Source organism: Ursus arctos, unplaced genomic scaffold, assembly GCF_023065955.2.
Source record: "Ursus arctos isolate Adak ecotype North America unplaced genomic scaffold, UrsArc2.0 scaffold_19, whole genome shotgun sequence".
In the NCBI taxonomy this organism is placed as follows: domain Eukaryota; kingdom Metazoa; phylum Chordata; class Mammalia; order Carnivora; family Ursidae; genus Ursus; species Ursus arctos.
The window spans coordinates 45,552,332-45,570,423 of NW_026622863.1; the positions used below are offsets into that span (position 1 = coordinate 45,552,332).

At 53.7% G+C, this 18,092-nt stretch overlaps 1 protein-coding gene across 1 annotated transcript; it reads left to right on the plus strand.

Moving 5' to 3' along the window:
* Nucleotides 1–6,581: 6,581 nt before the first annotated feature.
* LOC113243544 (cytochrome P450 2S1) lies at nt 6,582–16,769 on the plus strand. The gene is made up of 9 exons (XM_026482243.4): nt 6,582–7,032; nt 8,157–8,322; nt 10,168–10,317; nt 10,731–10,891; nt 11,003–11,182; nt 12,309–12,450; nt 13,418–13,605; nt 15,231–15,372; nt 15,466–16,769. Exons 1-9 carry the CDS (start codon nt 6,865–6,867, stop codon nt 15,645–15,647), a joined length of 1,479 nt encoding a protein of 492 aa, XP_026338028.3. The 5' UTR covers nt 6,582–6,864; the 3' UTR covers nt 15,648–16,769.
* The last annotated feature ends 1,323 nt before the right edge of the window (nt 16,770–18,092 follow it).

An 18,092-nucleotide genomic window follows, 5' to 3' on the forward strand; every position in this document is an offset into this window, starting at 1 on the left:
TCAGGAACCAGACCCCCATGACTCAACATGTGAAATGAAGAAGTTCTCAACGTACTTGGCTGGCTCAGTCCGGAAAGCATGTGACTCTGGATATCAAGGTTGTGAGTTCGAGCCCCACGTTAGGTGTAGAGATGACTTAAAAAAATAAATAAATAAAATGAGATGAGGAGCTTCTCCACTAAGTGAAAGATGCGGTGCTGTCTGTAAGAGGAAAAACCAAAATATCCCAGAAATTAATCCGAAGGGGTAGAGGCTTTGCCTCAAAACCATTCCGTGAAACCCCACCCAGGAGTTGAAACAAATGAACCAGAGTCGCATGTATGGATGGATGGTTATGAATAAATCTCAAAAAGTGAAGAAAAAAGGCCAGTTTTTAAACCTGCAAAGGAATATTTTCCCAAATATGGTGTGTGGATGCACAGATATGTAGTAAAAGATAAAAACTAAAAAGGTATCTCAGGCATCAAGATAGTAACTATAAGGGAGCAGTGCTCTGGGGGAGCGAAGGAGGGAGGAATATGATATCTGGGAGGGGACACGAGAGACCGCAACTCACTTGGGAATATTTTATTTTTCTAAATAAATAAATGGTTCAAATGTCAAGGTATAATAAAAGTGGGTGTGCACACAGTTTAGCACTGTTGCGTTCAGCTGATGGCAATTCCTCTAAACTTGTCCTGTGTCTGTGTTTGAAATAATTTCCTTTTTATGTTTTTAAAAGATCTCATGTATTCATTTGTCGGGGGAGAGAGAGAGCGTGCGCACGCACAAGCAGGGGGAGCAGCAGGGAGAGGGAGAAGCAGGCTTCCCGCTGAGCAGGGAGCCCGATGTAGGACTCGATCCCAGGACCCTGGGACCACAACCCGAGCTGAAGGCAGACGCCCAACTGACTGAGCCACCCAGGTGTCCCTTGAAATAATTATTTTCAGGGGCGCCTGGGTAGTGCAGTGGTTAAGCATCTGCCTTCGGCTCAGGGCATGATCCCGGCGTTCTGGGTTCGAGCCCCACATCAGGTTCCTCCACTGGGAGCCTGCTTCTTCCTCTCCCACTCCCCCTGCTTGTGTTCCCTCTCTTGCTGGCTGTCTTTCTCTGTCAAATAAATGAATAAAATCTTAAAAAAAAAAAAAAAGAAAGAATTATTTTCAAAACAGAAGAGCGGCTGGCCAGGATGGAGCCCGCTGATAAATGGGTACAGATACGGAGGGGAGGGGAGCAAGGGCTATGGCGAAGACCTGCAATGTTATTTTGCTCAGCCTTTGGCTGCCTTCCTGATGTGAATTTTTTTACGCCTAATTTTTTTACCACCAACACCACCCCATCTCCCCAGCTCCCCTTCCCCTCCCCACAGGTTATGGTACATAGAAGGTATGCGAAAACAGAGGGTGGGGTGCTGTGGAGAAGGGACGGGATCTGGGGGTGGGATGAGGGGACAGCAGAAGACTTGTGAAAAAGAATACCACAGGAAGCACCTGGCTGGCTCAGTCAGTAGAGCATGTGACTCTTGATCTCCGGGGTCCTGAGTTCAAGCCCCACGTTGGGCACAGAGCTTACTTAAAACAGGAGGGCTCCAAATGGTGTCATTTAGACCAAGTTCCCAAACCCGGGCTTCATACTTAATCTAACTGCAGTTTCAACCTCCCCCAAAAATGTAGACTTAACCGGTCTGTCAGGAATTTTTCAATTAGCGCCATGAGTCTGCCACTTGGACCCTCTCCAGTCCCCAAAGAAAGATGAGGTAATCTGCGCGATAAGACCCTTGCTTTTTCCAAACAATGTAACGATGCTAATAACTTTCTTGCCCCACCCTCCTGTAAAAACCTTCCATGTTGTACATTTCCTTGGAGCGCTCCTGTATTTGTTAGATGGGATCCTGCCCGCCCGATTGATGAATCATTTAATAGGGCCAATTAGAGCTTTAAAATTTACTCAGCTGAATTTTGTTTACTTAACAGATTCACAAATATCGCTGCTTTGCTTCCTATGACAAAGTCAATTCCCTGATGTTACTCACAGCCAAGGATGCTCTTAGAATCTAGGGAAGCACAAGGGCAGGGGTGCCAGGAAGGAAGCAAGACTCATCTTTCACTTCTCCTTTCACCCAGTTCTGGGTGCTGGGTGGGGCAGCTTTGAGGGAGGGAAGGGCTGGGAGGAGAGAAAGTCAGGGGGAAGGTACATGGGCCAGAGAGCAGACATGGCTTATCCCCACACAAGCCAAGTTCTAGAACCATAAGGCTTGGAGGATCCCAAGCAAAATAACCCCCCCCCCCAGCAATTTCCAGAACCCACCACCACGCAGCCTGCTGGAACCCTGGGGATGGAAGCCTGTCGAGTAATCTAAGAAAATGCATAGGAGCTCCAGCCTCACCCAGCCCAGATCAGAGGGTGTCTGATGAGAAGTAGCTGGTAGGGGAGGGGAGTCAGTTGTCAGCCACCCAGGGTGAAGAGAGACCGGGATCCCCCTGAGATGATTCCATTACTGTGAAATCCATGTTGGGAACGAGACTTCTTTGGTCTTTAGACTCAAGAATTTGGAGACCTTGATTGCTCTTTACATGAATTTGAGAGCCTAACAAATTGTATTCATTCATTCAACAAAATATTTATTGGGTACCTACTGTGTGTCAGACACTGGGAACATAACCGTGAACCAGACAGAAGTCCCCGCCCTTCATGGAGAGAACATTCTGGTGCAGGAAGGCAGAATAAAAATGTAAATACATGTAAAACATGCTTTCAGGTAGTGATAGAAGCTGTGAAGAAAATGTTTCTGTATTTAACAAACACATTCAAAGCTTCCTATATGCCAGGCACTATGGTAAGTGCTTTAAAAACTTGTTTAATATTTATTAAATGCCTTATTTAATTAATTAAAGCAGGGTCTGGGGAGTGAGAGAGCTAATTCTATTTGTGTGGTCTGGGAAAATCTCTTCTGGAGGGAATTGGCCTTGAGCTGGGAACAGAGGATGAGCCAACCTCAGTCTCCAGGCCAGACATTTCAGGCTGAGAGCTAGTGCAAAGGCCCTGAGTCTGGCTTTGCTGTTCAAGAAACTGAAAGAAGGGGTGCTTGGGTGGCTCAGTCGTTAAGCATCTGCCTTCGGCTGGGGTCATGATCCCAGGGCTCTGGGATCGAGCCCCGCATTGGGCTCCCTGCTCAGCAGGGAGTCCGCCTCTGCCTCTCCCTCTCCCACTCCCCCTGCTGGTGTTACCTCTCTCACTGTGTCTCTCTCTGTCCCATAAATAAATAAATCTTAAAAAAGAAAAGAAATTGAAAGAAGGCCAGTGTGAGTGGAGTTTCATGAGCAGAGAGCGGAGTGGCCCAAGATGATGTCAAACTCAGCAGCCAGTGGACAGATTCTGAAGGGCGTTGGATGCTGCCATTTGGGGCTTGAATTTTATTACCAGGGTAGTGGTTAAAGTCTTGTCTCGGAACCTTTAGAATCTTGGGGACTTGGAAGTTTTCTTATCTACAGGATCTTGGGTAAAAATGAATAAAGGGAAACCTCACTGAAACGGAGTCGGGAGGTTGGACAGGGAGCGCTCTCACGCCCTGCCACTCAACGTCAATTACAAATCCAACAGGAAGAGAAGAACCTTGCACACGGATACTACTTCACGGATACTGGAGGGAGAAAGGAAAGCTTGGCTCCGCCCCACCTCACTAGCCCAGCCAATGAGAGACAGTCAGAGCCCGCCAATGGGAAGCCACTGTACTTCCAACTCCCAAGTTGCTCCAATGGATTTTTTGTTTGAACAGGCTTCTCAACGCCCCCACCCCTTCCTCTATAAAAGAGCATACTTCAGTTGTGTTCTCTGGATTGCCTACCTATGGTTTCGCTGTAGACTGCTTCCCCTGTATTGCAATTCTCTGCTATTCCCAAAGAAATCCATAGTTTGCTAGTAAAATAATTGACAGTTTTATTTTTAAGGTTAACATTTGTAATCAAAGTCATCTCAAAACAGTTGACTCCTAGGGGTGTCTGGGTGGCTCAGATGGTTGAGTGTCTGCCGTCAGCTTGTGTAATGATCTCCAGGTCCTGGGATCGAGCCTCAGGTTGGGCTCCCTGCTCAGCAGGGAGTCTCCTTCTCCCTCTCCCCCTGCCTTTCCCCCTGCTTGTGCTCTGTCAATCTCTCTCTCAAATGAATAAATAAAATTTTAAAAACAAACAAACAAACGTTAGACTCCTAGAACCATTGCAGTCGTCTAATTTCTCTCCTAGGCCAGAGCTGCTTCCCTCAAAACGTGGCCACAATGTTCCCTGCCATCTCCTCTGGTCTTGATTCTAGCCTCCGGCATCCAAGGGGTGTGCCCTGAAGCCAGGAAAGAAGAGGTGGCACAAAGTAGGTGCCAGTTCTTAGTTTCTCCTTTGCTTTGTTCTGGAGAGTTCCAGGAGATCCCAAAACCAATCTCTACCTTTTCTGTCCACTGGGGCTTTAGTCCTGCGACAGCCAATAGGCATCTCAAACTTAATGAAACCAAATGAGAATTCCTGATTCCCTGACCTCCTGCAAAACCTGCTCCATCCGCTTCCCACCTCTGGTTCCCCTAGGCTCCCTAATCTCTCCAGCCTCTAGAAAAAGCATCAACATCTTTCTACTTGCCCAGGGCAACAAATCTAGGAGTAGTGGTAAAAATAATTTGTTTCACTAGAAAACATCCTTCTGGGTTAACAGATTCTCATCTTGTTTCCTGTCTTATGCAATAGTCTCTCCTCTCTCGTGTAACAGTCTTCTAGCAGAAAATCTCTCCTACCTGACACCAGAACTGTTTGTATTTGACAGGTTGACCTTGATTCCTTCCTTCACTGTCAAACCCAATTTGTCAGCAAATCCTGCAGGCTCCACCTCCACAGACATCCCACATTTATCCATTTTTTTCTCTCCCCACCACCGCCCACCCGGCTCCATGCCACGGGCATCACTTGCCTGGACCTTGCTTACCCTTAGGTTCTTGGTTTTTTCTTCATTTGCTCCCCAGTCACCCACAATTCATTCACCACAGGGTAGCCAAAAAGATCTCTTTAAATGCAAAGAGAAGGGACCCCTGGGTGGCTCAGTCGGTTAAGCATCTGCCTCAGGTCATGATCTCAGGGTCCTGGGATCAAGTCCCACAACGGGCTCTCTGACAAATAAATAAATAAAATCTTTTTAAAAAAATAATAAATGCAAAGAGAAAAATAATCTGGATGGGGGCAGACGGTGATCAGTGGAGAGGGGATGACAGGGGCGGGGGGTTGGCTGAGAAGAGGCATGGGGGAAGGTTTATGGAAAGACAGTAACTGTATCCAGATAGCAGTTGGGGTCACGTAGATGTATGTAGTTGTTGAAATGCATCTTAAACACAGTTAAGATATGTGCATTTCACCGTATGTAAACTTACCTGGGGTGGGGGAAATGCCCGGTAAACAAATATTGAACTGTAGCAAATGACGCATGCTGTTGCGTTGTGAGGTGTCCTGGTCTGCAACTGTCTGAAACGCATCGCCCCCAAAAATAAGATGGATGGATGGTGCAAGATGAATAGGGAAGCAACACAGCAACGATTAAGTAACGTGTTATTGGGGGAATCTAGGTGGTGAATATACAAATATCTACTATAGGTTTGAAATTTTTCATAATAAAATGTTTAATGAAAGTACAAAGGAAACTAAGTAACTTGTTCGGCTGGAAACCCCCCCACCTGCTTCCTTTTGCAGGAGAAATACAATGTTGATTGTTTTCCAGGTCCCCACATACCTCCTGGCTGACTTCATCTTACATTCAGTCTTCCGATGCAACGAGAATATTTACTGAGCACCTACTGTGTGCCCGGCACTGCTCTAGACACTGGGGTTACAGCTTTGAACCAAACCGCATGGACCTGACATTGTAACTGTCTTCCTCAAAGAGCTCGTGGCCCTGGCAAACCTTTGAACAACTTGAAATTACCTTAATTTATGACTTCATTGGCATATCATTATGAGCTCAGGGAAGGGAGGGCCCCGTCTCTCTTACTCGTACCTGCATCTCCAGGTCTAGACAGTCTTGTTTATAGTCGGACCTCAGTAACAATTAGTTGCAAGAATATTAGCTAACATTTACGTGATAACTTGTTATCTATTCACCTGGCCCTGTTTGAAGTTGTTTGCACATAAACCTTTTAATCCTGAAAACTATCCCCATTTTATAAGAGTTAACAGAGGCACCCAGCAGCTAGGCCGTGAACTCAAGCAGTCTGGCTTCAGACATCATGTTCCCAACCGCTATAGGAAACTTCTAAGTGAAGGAATGATTCAATCAATCATTCAGCATGGCCGGAGTTCAAATCCCCCACTGCCACTCGTTAGCCGCGTGGCCTGGAGCCAATCGATTTATCTCCCTGAGCCTCTTGTTAAAGGTCAAATCCTCCTCCTAGTTCATGGGGAAGATGAAGGATGCTGGAGGAAATTGGCTCAGAAACGCGCACACGCACACGCGAACTCACACCCCGACAACCGTGAGCAAGGGGGTGGGAGCCGGGGAGGGCGGTGCGGGGTCACCGCTCCAGGCACGGGGTGTGGCCTCCCGGAGGGCAAAGTCTCCGGCTTCCAGGCTCCTCCTGTGTGCCCACGCCCTACCTGGGGCCCAGGGCGCTGTCTCCGCCCCCCGAACCTGGGTGACCTGGTAGACAGCCGGGCGCGAGCCCGATCTCCCAGCGGGCGGCCGCGGTGGTCTGGAAGAAAGAAATCCGGCGGCGGGGAGAGAATCCTGCCTGTAGGTAGCGGGAGGGGCTGGGTGCCCCGCCCCCTGGGCCGGATTTCGTCCAGAAGGAGCCGCCCGGCTCCCGCCCCCGACCGGCCCAGCCGCGTGGAGCATCGGGGAACCAGGAGAAGGAGCCGACCTGCGGCGATGGAGGCGGCCGGCACCTGGACGCTGCTGCTGGTGCTGCTGCTTTTGGTGCTGACGCTGGCGCTGTCCCGGACCCCAGGCCACCTGCCCCCCGGGCCCACGCCGCTGCCGCTGCTGGGGAACCTCCTGCAGCTCCGGCCCGGGGCGCTGTACCCGGGGCTCCTGAGGGTGAGGGGCCGCGGGGACGCCCTGGCAGGGGCGGGGCCGGGAGAGGGGGGGATGCCCAGGGAGAGAAAGCAGAGAGGCCCTGAGGTATCCCAGAGGAGCCAGGCCAAGGGTGCAAGGGCAAAGGGGCCAGGGGTGTTCTGAGGTGGGGCAGGAGCAGGGCTCCAGAGCTGAGAAGGTCCAGGGGAACGGGGAGGGGGGTGGTGCTGGGGAGAGAGGACCCTGGTGTGCTGGACACGGGCTAGGAGGGGCAGAGGCTTCTGCCCGCAGAGTCCTGGAGAGGATGAGAGCAGGGAAGGAAGCAGGATCCAGGGGCAGGGGTACCGGGCAGAGGGGCCCACGGAATCCTGGGAGGGTGTAGAAGCAGGGGATTAAAGCCAGAGGCAGGAGCCCTGAAGCAGAAGAGAAGCTGATGCTGGGATGCTGGCAGGTTTATCCCTGCGGGAGAGGTAGCTGGGGAGGGAAGGGGCAGAGAAGAAAAGGGGGAGCGGTCGCTGGCGGCAGGGGGAGGCTTGGCTGGAGGATTCCAGGTACAAGCCTGCAGAGAATCTGGGCGCGGGAGTTCTGTGGAGCTCAGCTGGGAGGGAACTGGAGGGCCCCGGGGCGGCAGGGAAGGAGGGCAAGAAGGAAGGCTGAGGCAGTTCTAACCTTTGGGGGAGAGAGGGAGGAAGAGGCCAGAGGTTTTCTGTCAAAAGGAGTCTGGGGGACTTCAGGACATGGGGAGGGAAGGGGGGTCTTGAGAACTTGAGGGTTTAGCAGAGTGATAGAGAAGGATGGCTAGTTTTGGGGTGGGGCAAGAGCTGAGGAATCAGGAGAGGCCAAAGTCTCAGCTGCCCATTTTTGCTGCCATATGTGTGAGTTGGGGGATAGGGGTGGTGCTAGGTCGTCTCAGGGTCGGAACTTGGGGCTCTGTAGGAGGTAAGGGGTTGGGGACTCTGTGGGGAGGGGAACTGGGAGCCTGGTGCAAAAAGAGAACTGAACCTCCCAAAGGGGCTACTTCTGTCTGGGGGCAGGGGAAGGGTTCCTCTTAGCTGCCTCATCCAGTGATGGGGCCCTGATGGGGACACCTAGAGGGAAAGAGGCAATAGCCTGCCGCACAGCACCCCCTCCCTCCTCCCCACCCCCAGCTGAGTAAGAAGTACGGACCGGTGTTCACCGTGTACCTGGGACCCTGGCGGCGCGTGGTGGTCCTGGTCGGGCACAAAGCTGTGCAGGAGGCCCTGGGAGGTCAGGCTGAGGAGTTCAGTGGGCGGGGAATGTTGGCGACGCTGGACGGGACCTTTGACAGCCACGGTGAGTCATGAGCAGAGCTGGGGATTTCAGTCTCCTTCGCTCAGAGCCTGCCCCACTTACCGGTGTGACTTTTGTGCATGGCTCAGTGTCACTGGGCCTGTCTTCCTCATCCATCGAATGGAGTGATAACAGTGTTCATTACCTTGGGTCCCCCTGAGGATTGAATGAGGCCTGGGTGAGATGTTGTGGTCTTCTCACTGCTGCAGGTGAAGCCTCCAGGACTGGGAGGGACAGGGAGAGCTTCCTAGGGACTGGGAATGGGTGGGACCACTTAACGTGTCGAAAAGATTCTCTGCTAAGCCTGAAAGGAGAAGGCTGGTGTTGGGGTCGCTGTCAGGACACAGCAGTGACCCCGAGCTTGTTGGCCAGTGGGGAGAAAGACCTGTCACCAGGCTAGGATGGGGAAGGCAGAGGGGTCAGGGCCAGGCTAGGGGAATCCCTGAATTTCTGGAACCAGAGGTGGTGTCTGACCCAGCCTGTTTGGTTGGAGATGTCCAGGAAGTCTTGAAAGACGGGTTATCTGGGCGCCAACTCCTAGGGTGAGCGGGAAGGGTGTTCCAGGCAGAGGAGTAAAAAAGCATGGAGGGGAGAGAAGAAGCATTCATTCATTCAGTTGACAAATTTTTATCATGCCTGGCCCCATAGTGGTTACTGGGGACACAGAGGTGACCAAGATAGATGTGGTGTCCTGTCTAGGAGAGGTGGGCATGTCATGGGACTGGAGGGAAGGAATAGAATTCTAAAACGAGAGGTACAGCTCTAAGAGCAGGCCCAGGTCGGGGGAGGAGAGGGAGACGGGGAGGAATCAAGGAAGGCTTCTCGGAGGAGATGACAATTGCAGTGAGACCTGAGGATGAGTGCAGTTAGTTCAGTGAGGGTGGAGAGGTGAGTGATCGAGGCAGAGGGAACAGTAGGGGCAGAGGCCTCGAGGGGGGATCCTGACACCACTGAGGAAATGAGAGAAGGCCAGTGCAGTTGTAGCAGGATAAGTAAGAAAGCTAGGGAAGTGGGTCGTGCAGGGCCTGAGTCACACCAGAGTGCTCAGCTTTGGGATTTTCTAGGGGCTATAGATGGAAGCAGGGAAGACGTAAGTCAGAGCTAGAAAGATCCTCGGGTCGCTGTGCGGGAGCCCAGGGAGGGGACTATGCTGTTCTGGGGTAGGGGGTGCGTGGAAGGGAGGGGGGTGGTTGGAAGAGGCATCCAGGGCTCTGGCCAGGGGTCAGGGGCCCAGGGACAGTGGGCTGAGACAGGAAGGAGGAGAGGTGCTGAGGCCAGTTTGGGACACGTTGTGATGGTGAGCAGGGGACACCCTGGAGGAGGCTTCCTGGAGGCCCCTAGGGGCTGGCATTGTACATGTGGGTCCCTGAGGTCAGAGAAGCAAGGTTTTGTCCAGAGCATACATTTAGCTAAAGGAGGGAAATGTCGGTTCAATCCCCCTCTCTCTCCCAGTTCAGCTTCCAAATGACATGGGGCAGGGAACCCAGTAGTTCTCTGTAAATGTTGGGAGGGAGGGAGGGAGGATGGAGGGAAGGAGGAGGGAGGAAGGAAAGAAGGAAGGAAGGAAGGAGGGAAGGAAGGGAAAGGAAGTCTTCACTCTGGGTTCATCACAGAGCACAGGGAGCCTGGATAATCCCAGTTACCAGCTTCTCAGGAGAACGTCACCCTCTGCCCCAATAGTAAGCATTTATTGAGCACCTACTGAGTCCGTACCCCTGGGCTAGGCTGGAGTGGACTCAGCACAGGGCCTGCAGAGTCCGCCTCTGGGTGCCTCACTGGGAGGGAGGGAGTAGTCCTGGGGAGTGAGGAGAGGGGCTAGTCCCTCCCTGAGTCTCTCCTTCCATGCAGGCGTTTTCTTCGCCAATGGGCAACGGTGGAGACAGCTGCGGGGTTGCACGACACTGGCCCTGCGGGAACTGGGCATGGGGAAGCGAGAAGGCGAGGAGCTGATCCAGGCGGAGGCCCAGTGTCTGGTGGAGGCCTTCCAGGGGATGGAAGGTCAGCAGGGTGGGGTGAGCGTGGGGTCCCCTGCAGCATGTCTGAGTGGGGAGACCTTCCCTCCGGGGCTGGGCGGAGGGCTCTGTTCACTGCCCCCTCCGGCTCCTCCTCCACCTTCTGTCTCTGTCCTCCTGTCTCCCCGGGGATCTCTCTGTCCCCAGTACAGCCACTTCACTCTTTCTGCTTCACTTCTTTCTCTTTCTTCTGTTTTTCTCTCCTGTAAGTCTGTGTCTTTGCCTCTCTCCTTGTCTCTCTCCCTATCTGTCTTTTGCCCAGTCTCTCCCTGTCTGTCTCCTTCCCTGTCTGTTTCTCCGTCTGTCTTTGTTTCCCTGTCTGTCTCTCTCGATGCTGTCTCCTGGTCTTGTCTGGCCCCCCTTCCAGCACGGCCCTCCCCCCTGCCCTCCCCCCCTCAGGACGGCCATTTGACCCCTCCCTGCTGCTGGCTCAGGCCACCTCCAACATCATCTGCTCCCTCACCTTCGGCCTCCGCTTCCCCTACGAGGATGAGGAGTTCCAGGCCATAGTCCGGGCGGCAGGTGGCACCGTGCTGGGGGTCAGCTCCCCGTGGGGCCAGGTAAGTGGGTGGGACCCCTTTCTAGCCACCTTTTCCAGGGAACCCCCAGAGCACCCCTCCATGCTGCTGCAGGGCTAGGCCCCATGGGAACAACTGCCCTTCTCCCCGCAGACCTACGAGATGTTCTCCCGGCTCCTGAAGCCCCTACCGGGCCCCCACACACAGCTCCTCGGCCACTTGAACGTCCTGGCCACCTTCGCCGCCCAACAGGTGCAGAGACACAGGGAGAGCCTGGACACCTCAGTCCCCCCGTGCGACATCGTGGATGCCTTCCTGCTAAAGATGGCAAAGGTAGGGGAAGGTCAGGGCCGGGGGGCGGACGCTGAATGGGGCTGGTGGCTTGGAGCCCCCACTCAGGTATAGCTGGGAATCTGTCCGTTGTGTAGATAATCTCCAGAACATTTTTCGTCTTCTCAAACTGAAACTCTTTTTTTTTTTTAATTTTTTTAAAATAGTCTTTTTTTTTTTTTTTAAGATTTTATTTATTTAACAGAGAGAGAGACAGCAAGAGAGGGAACACAAGCAGGGGGAGTGGGAGAGGGAGAAGCAGGCTTCCCGCTGGGCAGGGAGCCCGATGCGGGGCTCGATCCCAGGACCCTGGGATCATGACCCGAGCTAAAGGCAGATGCTTAACGACTGAGCCACCCAGGCGCCCCTCAAACTGAAACTCGACTTGTTAAACAACAGCTCCCCGGTCCCCCTCCCCAGCCCCTGGCAACCACCTTTCTGTCTCTACGAGTTTCCTACTCTCAGGACCCCGTGTAAGTGGAATCCCTACAGTATTTATCCTTTTACAACTGGCTTATTTCACTTAGCGTGGTGTCCTCAAGGTCCGTCCGTGTCGGAGCGGGGGACGGCATTTCCTTCCTTTTTAAGGCTGAATCCTTCTTCCACTACATGGATAGACCACATTTGGCTTATCCATTCATCCATCAGTGGACACTTGGGGTGTCTCCCCCTTTTGGCCGTTGCGAATAACGCTGCTGGGAACGTGGGTGTACAGATACCCCTTCGAGACCTTGCTTTTCACTTGTTGGGGTACGTGCCCAGAAATGGAATTGCTGGATCGTAGGGTAATTCTATTTTAATTTTTTAAGGGACCTGATCCCATTCTCCATAGCAGCTGCAGCGTATGACAGCCCCACCGATGGGGACAGGGCTCCCGTTTGTCCACATCCTAACCACATGTCATTCTCTGTTTGTTTTTTATAGCGGCCATGCTCTTTCATTTTCAAAAGCATCGCAACCAAAAAGAACTAATATCAAGAGTCCACTTCCCCGCTTGCCCAAACATTTATACAAACCCCCTGACCAAGCTTGAACTTGCTGTGTCGCACCCCAGGCGTGGCTGTTTGCTGGCCTTCTATTATTCCCCGCAGCCTGAGTTCTCTGAGCCCCTCTGCCTGGTTTCTCCCAGGAGGAGCAGGACCCAAGCACAGAATTGACTGACAAGAACTTGCTGATGACGGTCATCTATCTGCTGTTCGCCGGGACGGTCACAGTCAGCACCACGGTCCGCTATACCCTCTTGCTTCTGCTGAAGTACCCTCAGGTCCAAGGTAGGAGGCTTTTGTGCCAGCCAGCCCTGGGGATGGAAGTGAGGGTACCTTGTATACCTGATCCTGAACAATGGGGAGCCATGGAAGGATGCCGAGTAGGGGAGGGTCCTTGCTCTCGGGGTCCTGAGTTCCAGCAGCATGATGGGCATAAAGTTTACTTAAAGCGGGGGAGGACACCTGGCTGGCTCAGTTGATAGAGCACATGACTCCTGATCCCGGGGTTATGACTTTGAGCCCCACATTGGGCATAGAGATTACTTAAAAAAAGAAAAGAAATGGGCGCCTGGGTAGCGCAGTCGTTAAAGCATCTGCCTTCTGCTCGGGGCGTGGTCCCGGCGTGCCAGGGTCGAGTCCCACATCGGGCTCCTCCGCTATGAGCCTGCTTCTTCCTCTCCCACTCCCCCTGCTGTGTTCCCTCTCTCGCTGGCTGTCTCTCTGTCACATAAATAAATAAAATCTTTAAAAAAAAAAAAAAAGAAAAGAAAAGAAAAAAAAAATATGGGGTCATCAGGGCCCAGCCAGGAAACGAAGCTTCGATGGTGCGGGAGGGTACCTGGCTGAGAGGCAGGGTGGGGCGTGAGCTCCAGGGAAGTCCAGGATTTGGGGGTCAGGCAGCTGCATTAAATGCTGTCAAGCCAATGGGGGGGCTGACCTGGAAGATGGGGCTTAGGGTCTGGTGGCCTCGGGGGAATGGAGTCCGCCGTGACTTCAGCTCTCTGGGCCTCGGTTTCCTCATCTGGGAAATGGGGATGGATAATGGTACCCACCTCACAGAATTGCTGTGGGAATGCGCCCAGCACACAGGACATCAGGGACCCGAGCTCAGCGAATCCTGGGGGACTCCTTGTCCCCCGCCTGCCAGCCTCCCCCCAGCCACTAACCACTCTGAGAAGATGGGGATTCCGAGGGTAGAGTGGCAGGGCCCCACCCCACCTCTGACCTCCCGTCCCCCTCTTCTTGGGTGCAGAGCGTGTGCGGGAGGAGCTGACCCGGGAGCTGGGGGCCGGCCGCGCACCGAGCCTGGGGGACCGAGCCCGCCTCCCCTACACCGACGCCGTTCTGCATGAGGCGCAGCGGCTACTGGCTCTGGTGCCCATGGGAGTGCCCCGCGCCCTCACGAAGACCACCTGCTTCCGAGGGTACACCCTGCCCCAGGTGGGCCTCCCTCGGCCGCGCCCAGCGGCTGTCTCCGCCTCCCACCTGAGTCTGTGGCTGTCTGTGTGTCTGACTTTTTCTGAGTATTGGTCTCTATCTCTTCTCTCTGATATCTCCTCTTTCTCCATGTCCCTCTCTCTGCACCTCGGTCCCTCTGTGTTTCTTTCTGTGTGCCTTTCTCCTGCCTTTGACTTTGTCTCTGGGCCTCAGTTTCCCTATCTAATGGATATCCTAATTCTACCTCCTTCCAAGGTGGCTGGGACAATCACATGCCAAGGGTGACAGGTGACAGACAGGGAAGCAGTCTAAGAACTGAGGGCCGAAGGAGTCTCACCATCAAATGAGTCTCTCCTCTTCCTTCCCACCCTTCTCCCCGCCCAGCTCCTGGATCCATTAAAGGGCAACTCATCTCCAGCACCACCAGGGGGCGATGTCCGCCCGGAAACCCCAGGTGCCCGCCCGCAAGCAGCTCCCTCCTTGAGCTTCGTTTTCGCATCAGACCTGTAACACCAGGACCCTTGGGCAAATCACTTCACCCCCTTAATCTCCCTGTACCCCTCTTCTAAATCGGGAACAGTAATAGTATTAAGTTGGGATCTCAAGGAACCTGCGAGATAATGCTTGCAAAACACCAACGCAGCTCTTGGTGCAGGGAGCTGGGCGCGGGGCGGGGGTTCCCTGGCGGTTCCCCGTTCCTGGCAGCGGCAACCGTTGCTAACACAGTGACTGTCACCACTCTTGATAATGATGATGTAACCACAGGCATCAATGACGGAGCACTTGCTCTGCGCCAGACGCCTCACAAACATAGTATCTTGTTTAATCTTTGGAGCAACCCTAGGCTATTATCATGCCCATTTTACAGATGAGGAAACTGGCCTTGAAGGCTGAGAAGACTTGTCGGGGTCATCTAGCCTACAATGGTAGAGGCGGGATTTACACCCAGGGCCTATGCTTTAGCCACAGCTGTCTGCCTTATTATGAGCCTGTCTTCTCCTGGAGCCCCCTGCCCCTTCCCAGCTCAGGCCCTGCTAGCCCTAGTCCCTGGCGAAGGCAGTCCTTTTGCCTCGCATCTCCTCCACTGTACAGCTCTGGGATCACAGTCACTGAGCTCGGCTGCCGCTCGGAGCCCCGGGCTGGGGAGCCTTCCCGGACAGCCCTCACCTACCCACCCTGGGCTTTACCTCTGGAAGAGCCCAGTGGGAAAGAGCTGGACCCGGGCCAGGTGGCTTAGGACAGCCACAGATGAATCACAACACAGTTTAAAAACAAAACGTAAAAAGACCTGGCCCTCCCGTGTCCAGATGCTACGTTGCGCAAGTTGCATAAGTTTTGGGGACTCAGTTTTCCCACCTCTCAAATGGGAATCATGTTAGAAATTGTTTCATAGACTTGTTGAAAAGATTTAGTGAGCTTGAGCGTATGTGTGTGTTTATGTGGGAGAGGGAGTGAGATACACGTAATATGAAATGCTTGATAAAATGCTCAGCCGTAATAAGCCCTTGAAATATGTGGATGCCGTGGCGCTTTGTGAACGGGTGTCCCTGACACTCCAGACTCTTGTGTTCTGCCCTCGGGCCTGAGCGCAGAAGGATATTAGTAAATTTATTATTGCTTCTCTTCAGGGCACTGAGGTCTTCCCCCTCCTCGGCTCTGTCCTGCATGATCCAGAGGTCTTCAAACAGCCAGAGGAATTCAATCCGGACCGATTCCTAGATGCGGATGGACGGTTCCAGAAGCAGGAGGCATTTTTGCCCTTCTCCTTAGGTACCTGCTGGGCCGGTCCCTGCTCCCCTGCCCGTCCTCCCCACGCTGGGTATGAGGAGGGCTGACCCAGTCCCACCTCCCTGTTCCCTCCAGGTAAGCGTGTCTGCCTCGGAGAGGGCCTGGCGCGGGCAGAGCTCTTCCTCCTCCTCACCGCCATCCTGCAGGCCTTCTCCCTGGAGAGCCCCTGCCCTCCGGGGGCCCTGAGCCTCCAGCCAGCTGTCAGTGGCCTTTTCAACATCCCCCCAGCTTTCCAGCTGCAAGTCCGGCCCCGCTAACCTCCCCCCACCATGTGTACCCGATGAAGGAGGGGGGAGCCGTGGGAGGTGGGCGTGAACATCGTCGTGTCTCCAGAACCACAAGTCTACACCCCAGGCAGCCACATTCACACACCTGTAGTTGTGCTAGAGTCAGTCACGCAGATACTCGGCCTCCATGTCCCCAGGGCCCCACTCACTCAGCCCAGACAGCTGTTGAGACACGCAGCCACATACCTCACGCGGCCATGAGGGCCACGAGGCAACTCTGCCCCACCGGCTTTCCATAGACATAGACTCAGTTCATCTGGAATCACGGACACGGACCCAGATAACACACCATCTCATACACAACACAGCTTCCCTCGATTCACAACCCACATGTGGGAGTTTGGCTCCTCCCTTCACGAGCCACGGAAGCAGCCACTGTGTTCAGGGCCCACGAGCCCTCTTCACCCATCCACCTGCCAATTCTGGGAGCCTGGGTGCACAGGTGAACATGCCCCTTTCTGGGTCATGTCCCCGCACAGAGAGACTGTCCCTGTCTTCAGCCCCAATGTGCCTTTTCTCATGCAGCAATGCCACGATCCAGGCTATTGCCGTCCACATGCCCCCAACCACCAAACCACATAGCCAGCCTACACATGGCACCGTCCGGCTCCCAAATTATCTTCCCAGTGAGACACACCATTCCTGGGGGGGGGGGCACAGCCCCAGCCTCCTCCAGGCCTTCAGCCCTCAAGGACACCCCTTCCAAACACCTTGATCCTCAAATTCTCCCAAATACAAATATACGCCCAGTGTGGAATTGGGCACACAGCCCTGGGAACCAAGTAAATTTGGACTCATGAGACCCTCCGATCAGAGAGACACCTCCCCCTCCTGCTTATGCAACCACATTAAAAGCCTCCCCGGCCTGCCCCCCCCCCCCACACACACACCCACTGACCCACCTCCCGTCCCCAAGTCCCAGTTAGACCTGGTGGAGGGGGCTAGATGACCAAGGAGGGGCCAGATTCCAACTCCTTGTGTCAGGGAAGAGGCCAGCTCCGACGTCCTTGTGACTTGAAGGTCCCCATTTTGCAATAAAAGTTCATTTCTGGCCCCCGGTCTGGCCCATAGCAGGGCCTGGTGTGCCTGCGACAGTGTCTGTCATTGTGAGTAAGGGGTGGGGATGGGGGGATCCGCCCCTCCCTCGAGGCTGGGCGGGAGCTAAAAAACAGGGCCCCCGCCCACCCTGGCTGTTGACATCAGTACCAGATGTGGAGGTGGGGGGAGGGGGGCCTGTCCTGGGCCTCACTTCCGGTGAGGCTGATGGGGGGAGGGGGGTGTGGACCGGGAGAAGGTAGCCAGCAGAGCTGCCTGGGGGAGGGGGGGCTGCAGGGGGGCAGCCAGGGAAAGCCTGCAGGTGACGTTCTGATCCAGGCAGGCCCTGGGAGCTCTCCCCTTCCAAAAGCTGCTGGAGCCCGATTCCTAACCGAGCTCTGCCTTTTGCACAGGCACTTTTCCTCCTGCTCGCCCTCCATAAGGAAAGCGGACACATCTTTTTTGTTAATTACCTAGTAAGGACGTTTTCAAGCACGCAGAAGCAGAGAGCCTAGTGCAATGAACCCCTGGGCCCGTCACCTGGCCTCATTTGATAGCTGTCAACTTTCTGCTAGTTTTATTTCCGCTATCACTCTTACGATTGTATTGTTTTTATTTGATTTTTTTTAAGATTTTTTTTTTTTTTTTAGCTTTTTAAGTACTCTCTCCACCTAACGTGGGGTTCAAACTCAAAACCCCCAGATCGAGGGTCGCACACTCCACCGACTGAGCCAGCCAGGCGCCCCTGTTATCGCTTTAAAACAAATCCCAGGGGCACCTGGGTGGCTCAGTCGGTTAAGCGTGGAGTCTTGGTTTTGAATCAGGTCATGATCTCAGGGTTGTGAGATAGAGACCCGCATCGGGCTCCAAAGTAAGCGGGGAGTCAGCTTGTCTCTCTTCCTCTGCTCCTCTCCCCACTGAGGTGCTCTCACTCTCTCTCCAAAAAATAAATAAATGCATCTTTAAAAAAAAAGAAGCAAATTCCAGGAAACCACTGAATATGCATTTCTAATAGTGAAGAATATCCCCGCCAATTTTATGACAGTTTTCCAACACGCAGCACACTTGAGGGAATGACACCGTGACCTCTGCGTGGTGCTGCTCGGACTCTCCCACGGGCAGCCCACCACGCCGCTGAGCACACTGCCATCCGCCTGTTCTTCCCGCTTGCCTTTTAGGTGTTTCAAAGTGCACTGCAGACACTGGTTCATGCAAAGCCTATGTCATTAGCTACAAGTTGCCTTGTTTAAAAAGTTTTTCATGGGGGCGCCTGGGTGGCTCAGTGGTTAAGCGTCTGCCTTCAGCTCAGGGTGTGATCCCGGCGTTATGGGATCGAGCCCCGCATCAGGCTCCTTCACTGTGAGCCTGCTTCTTCCTCTC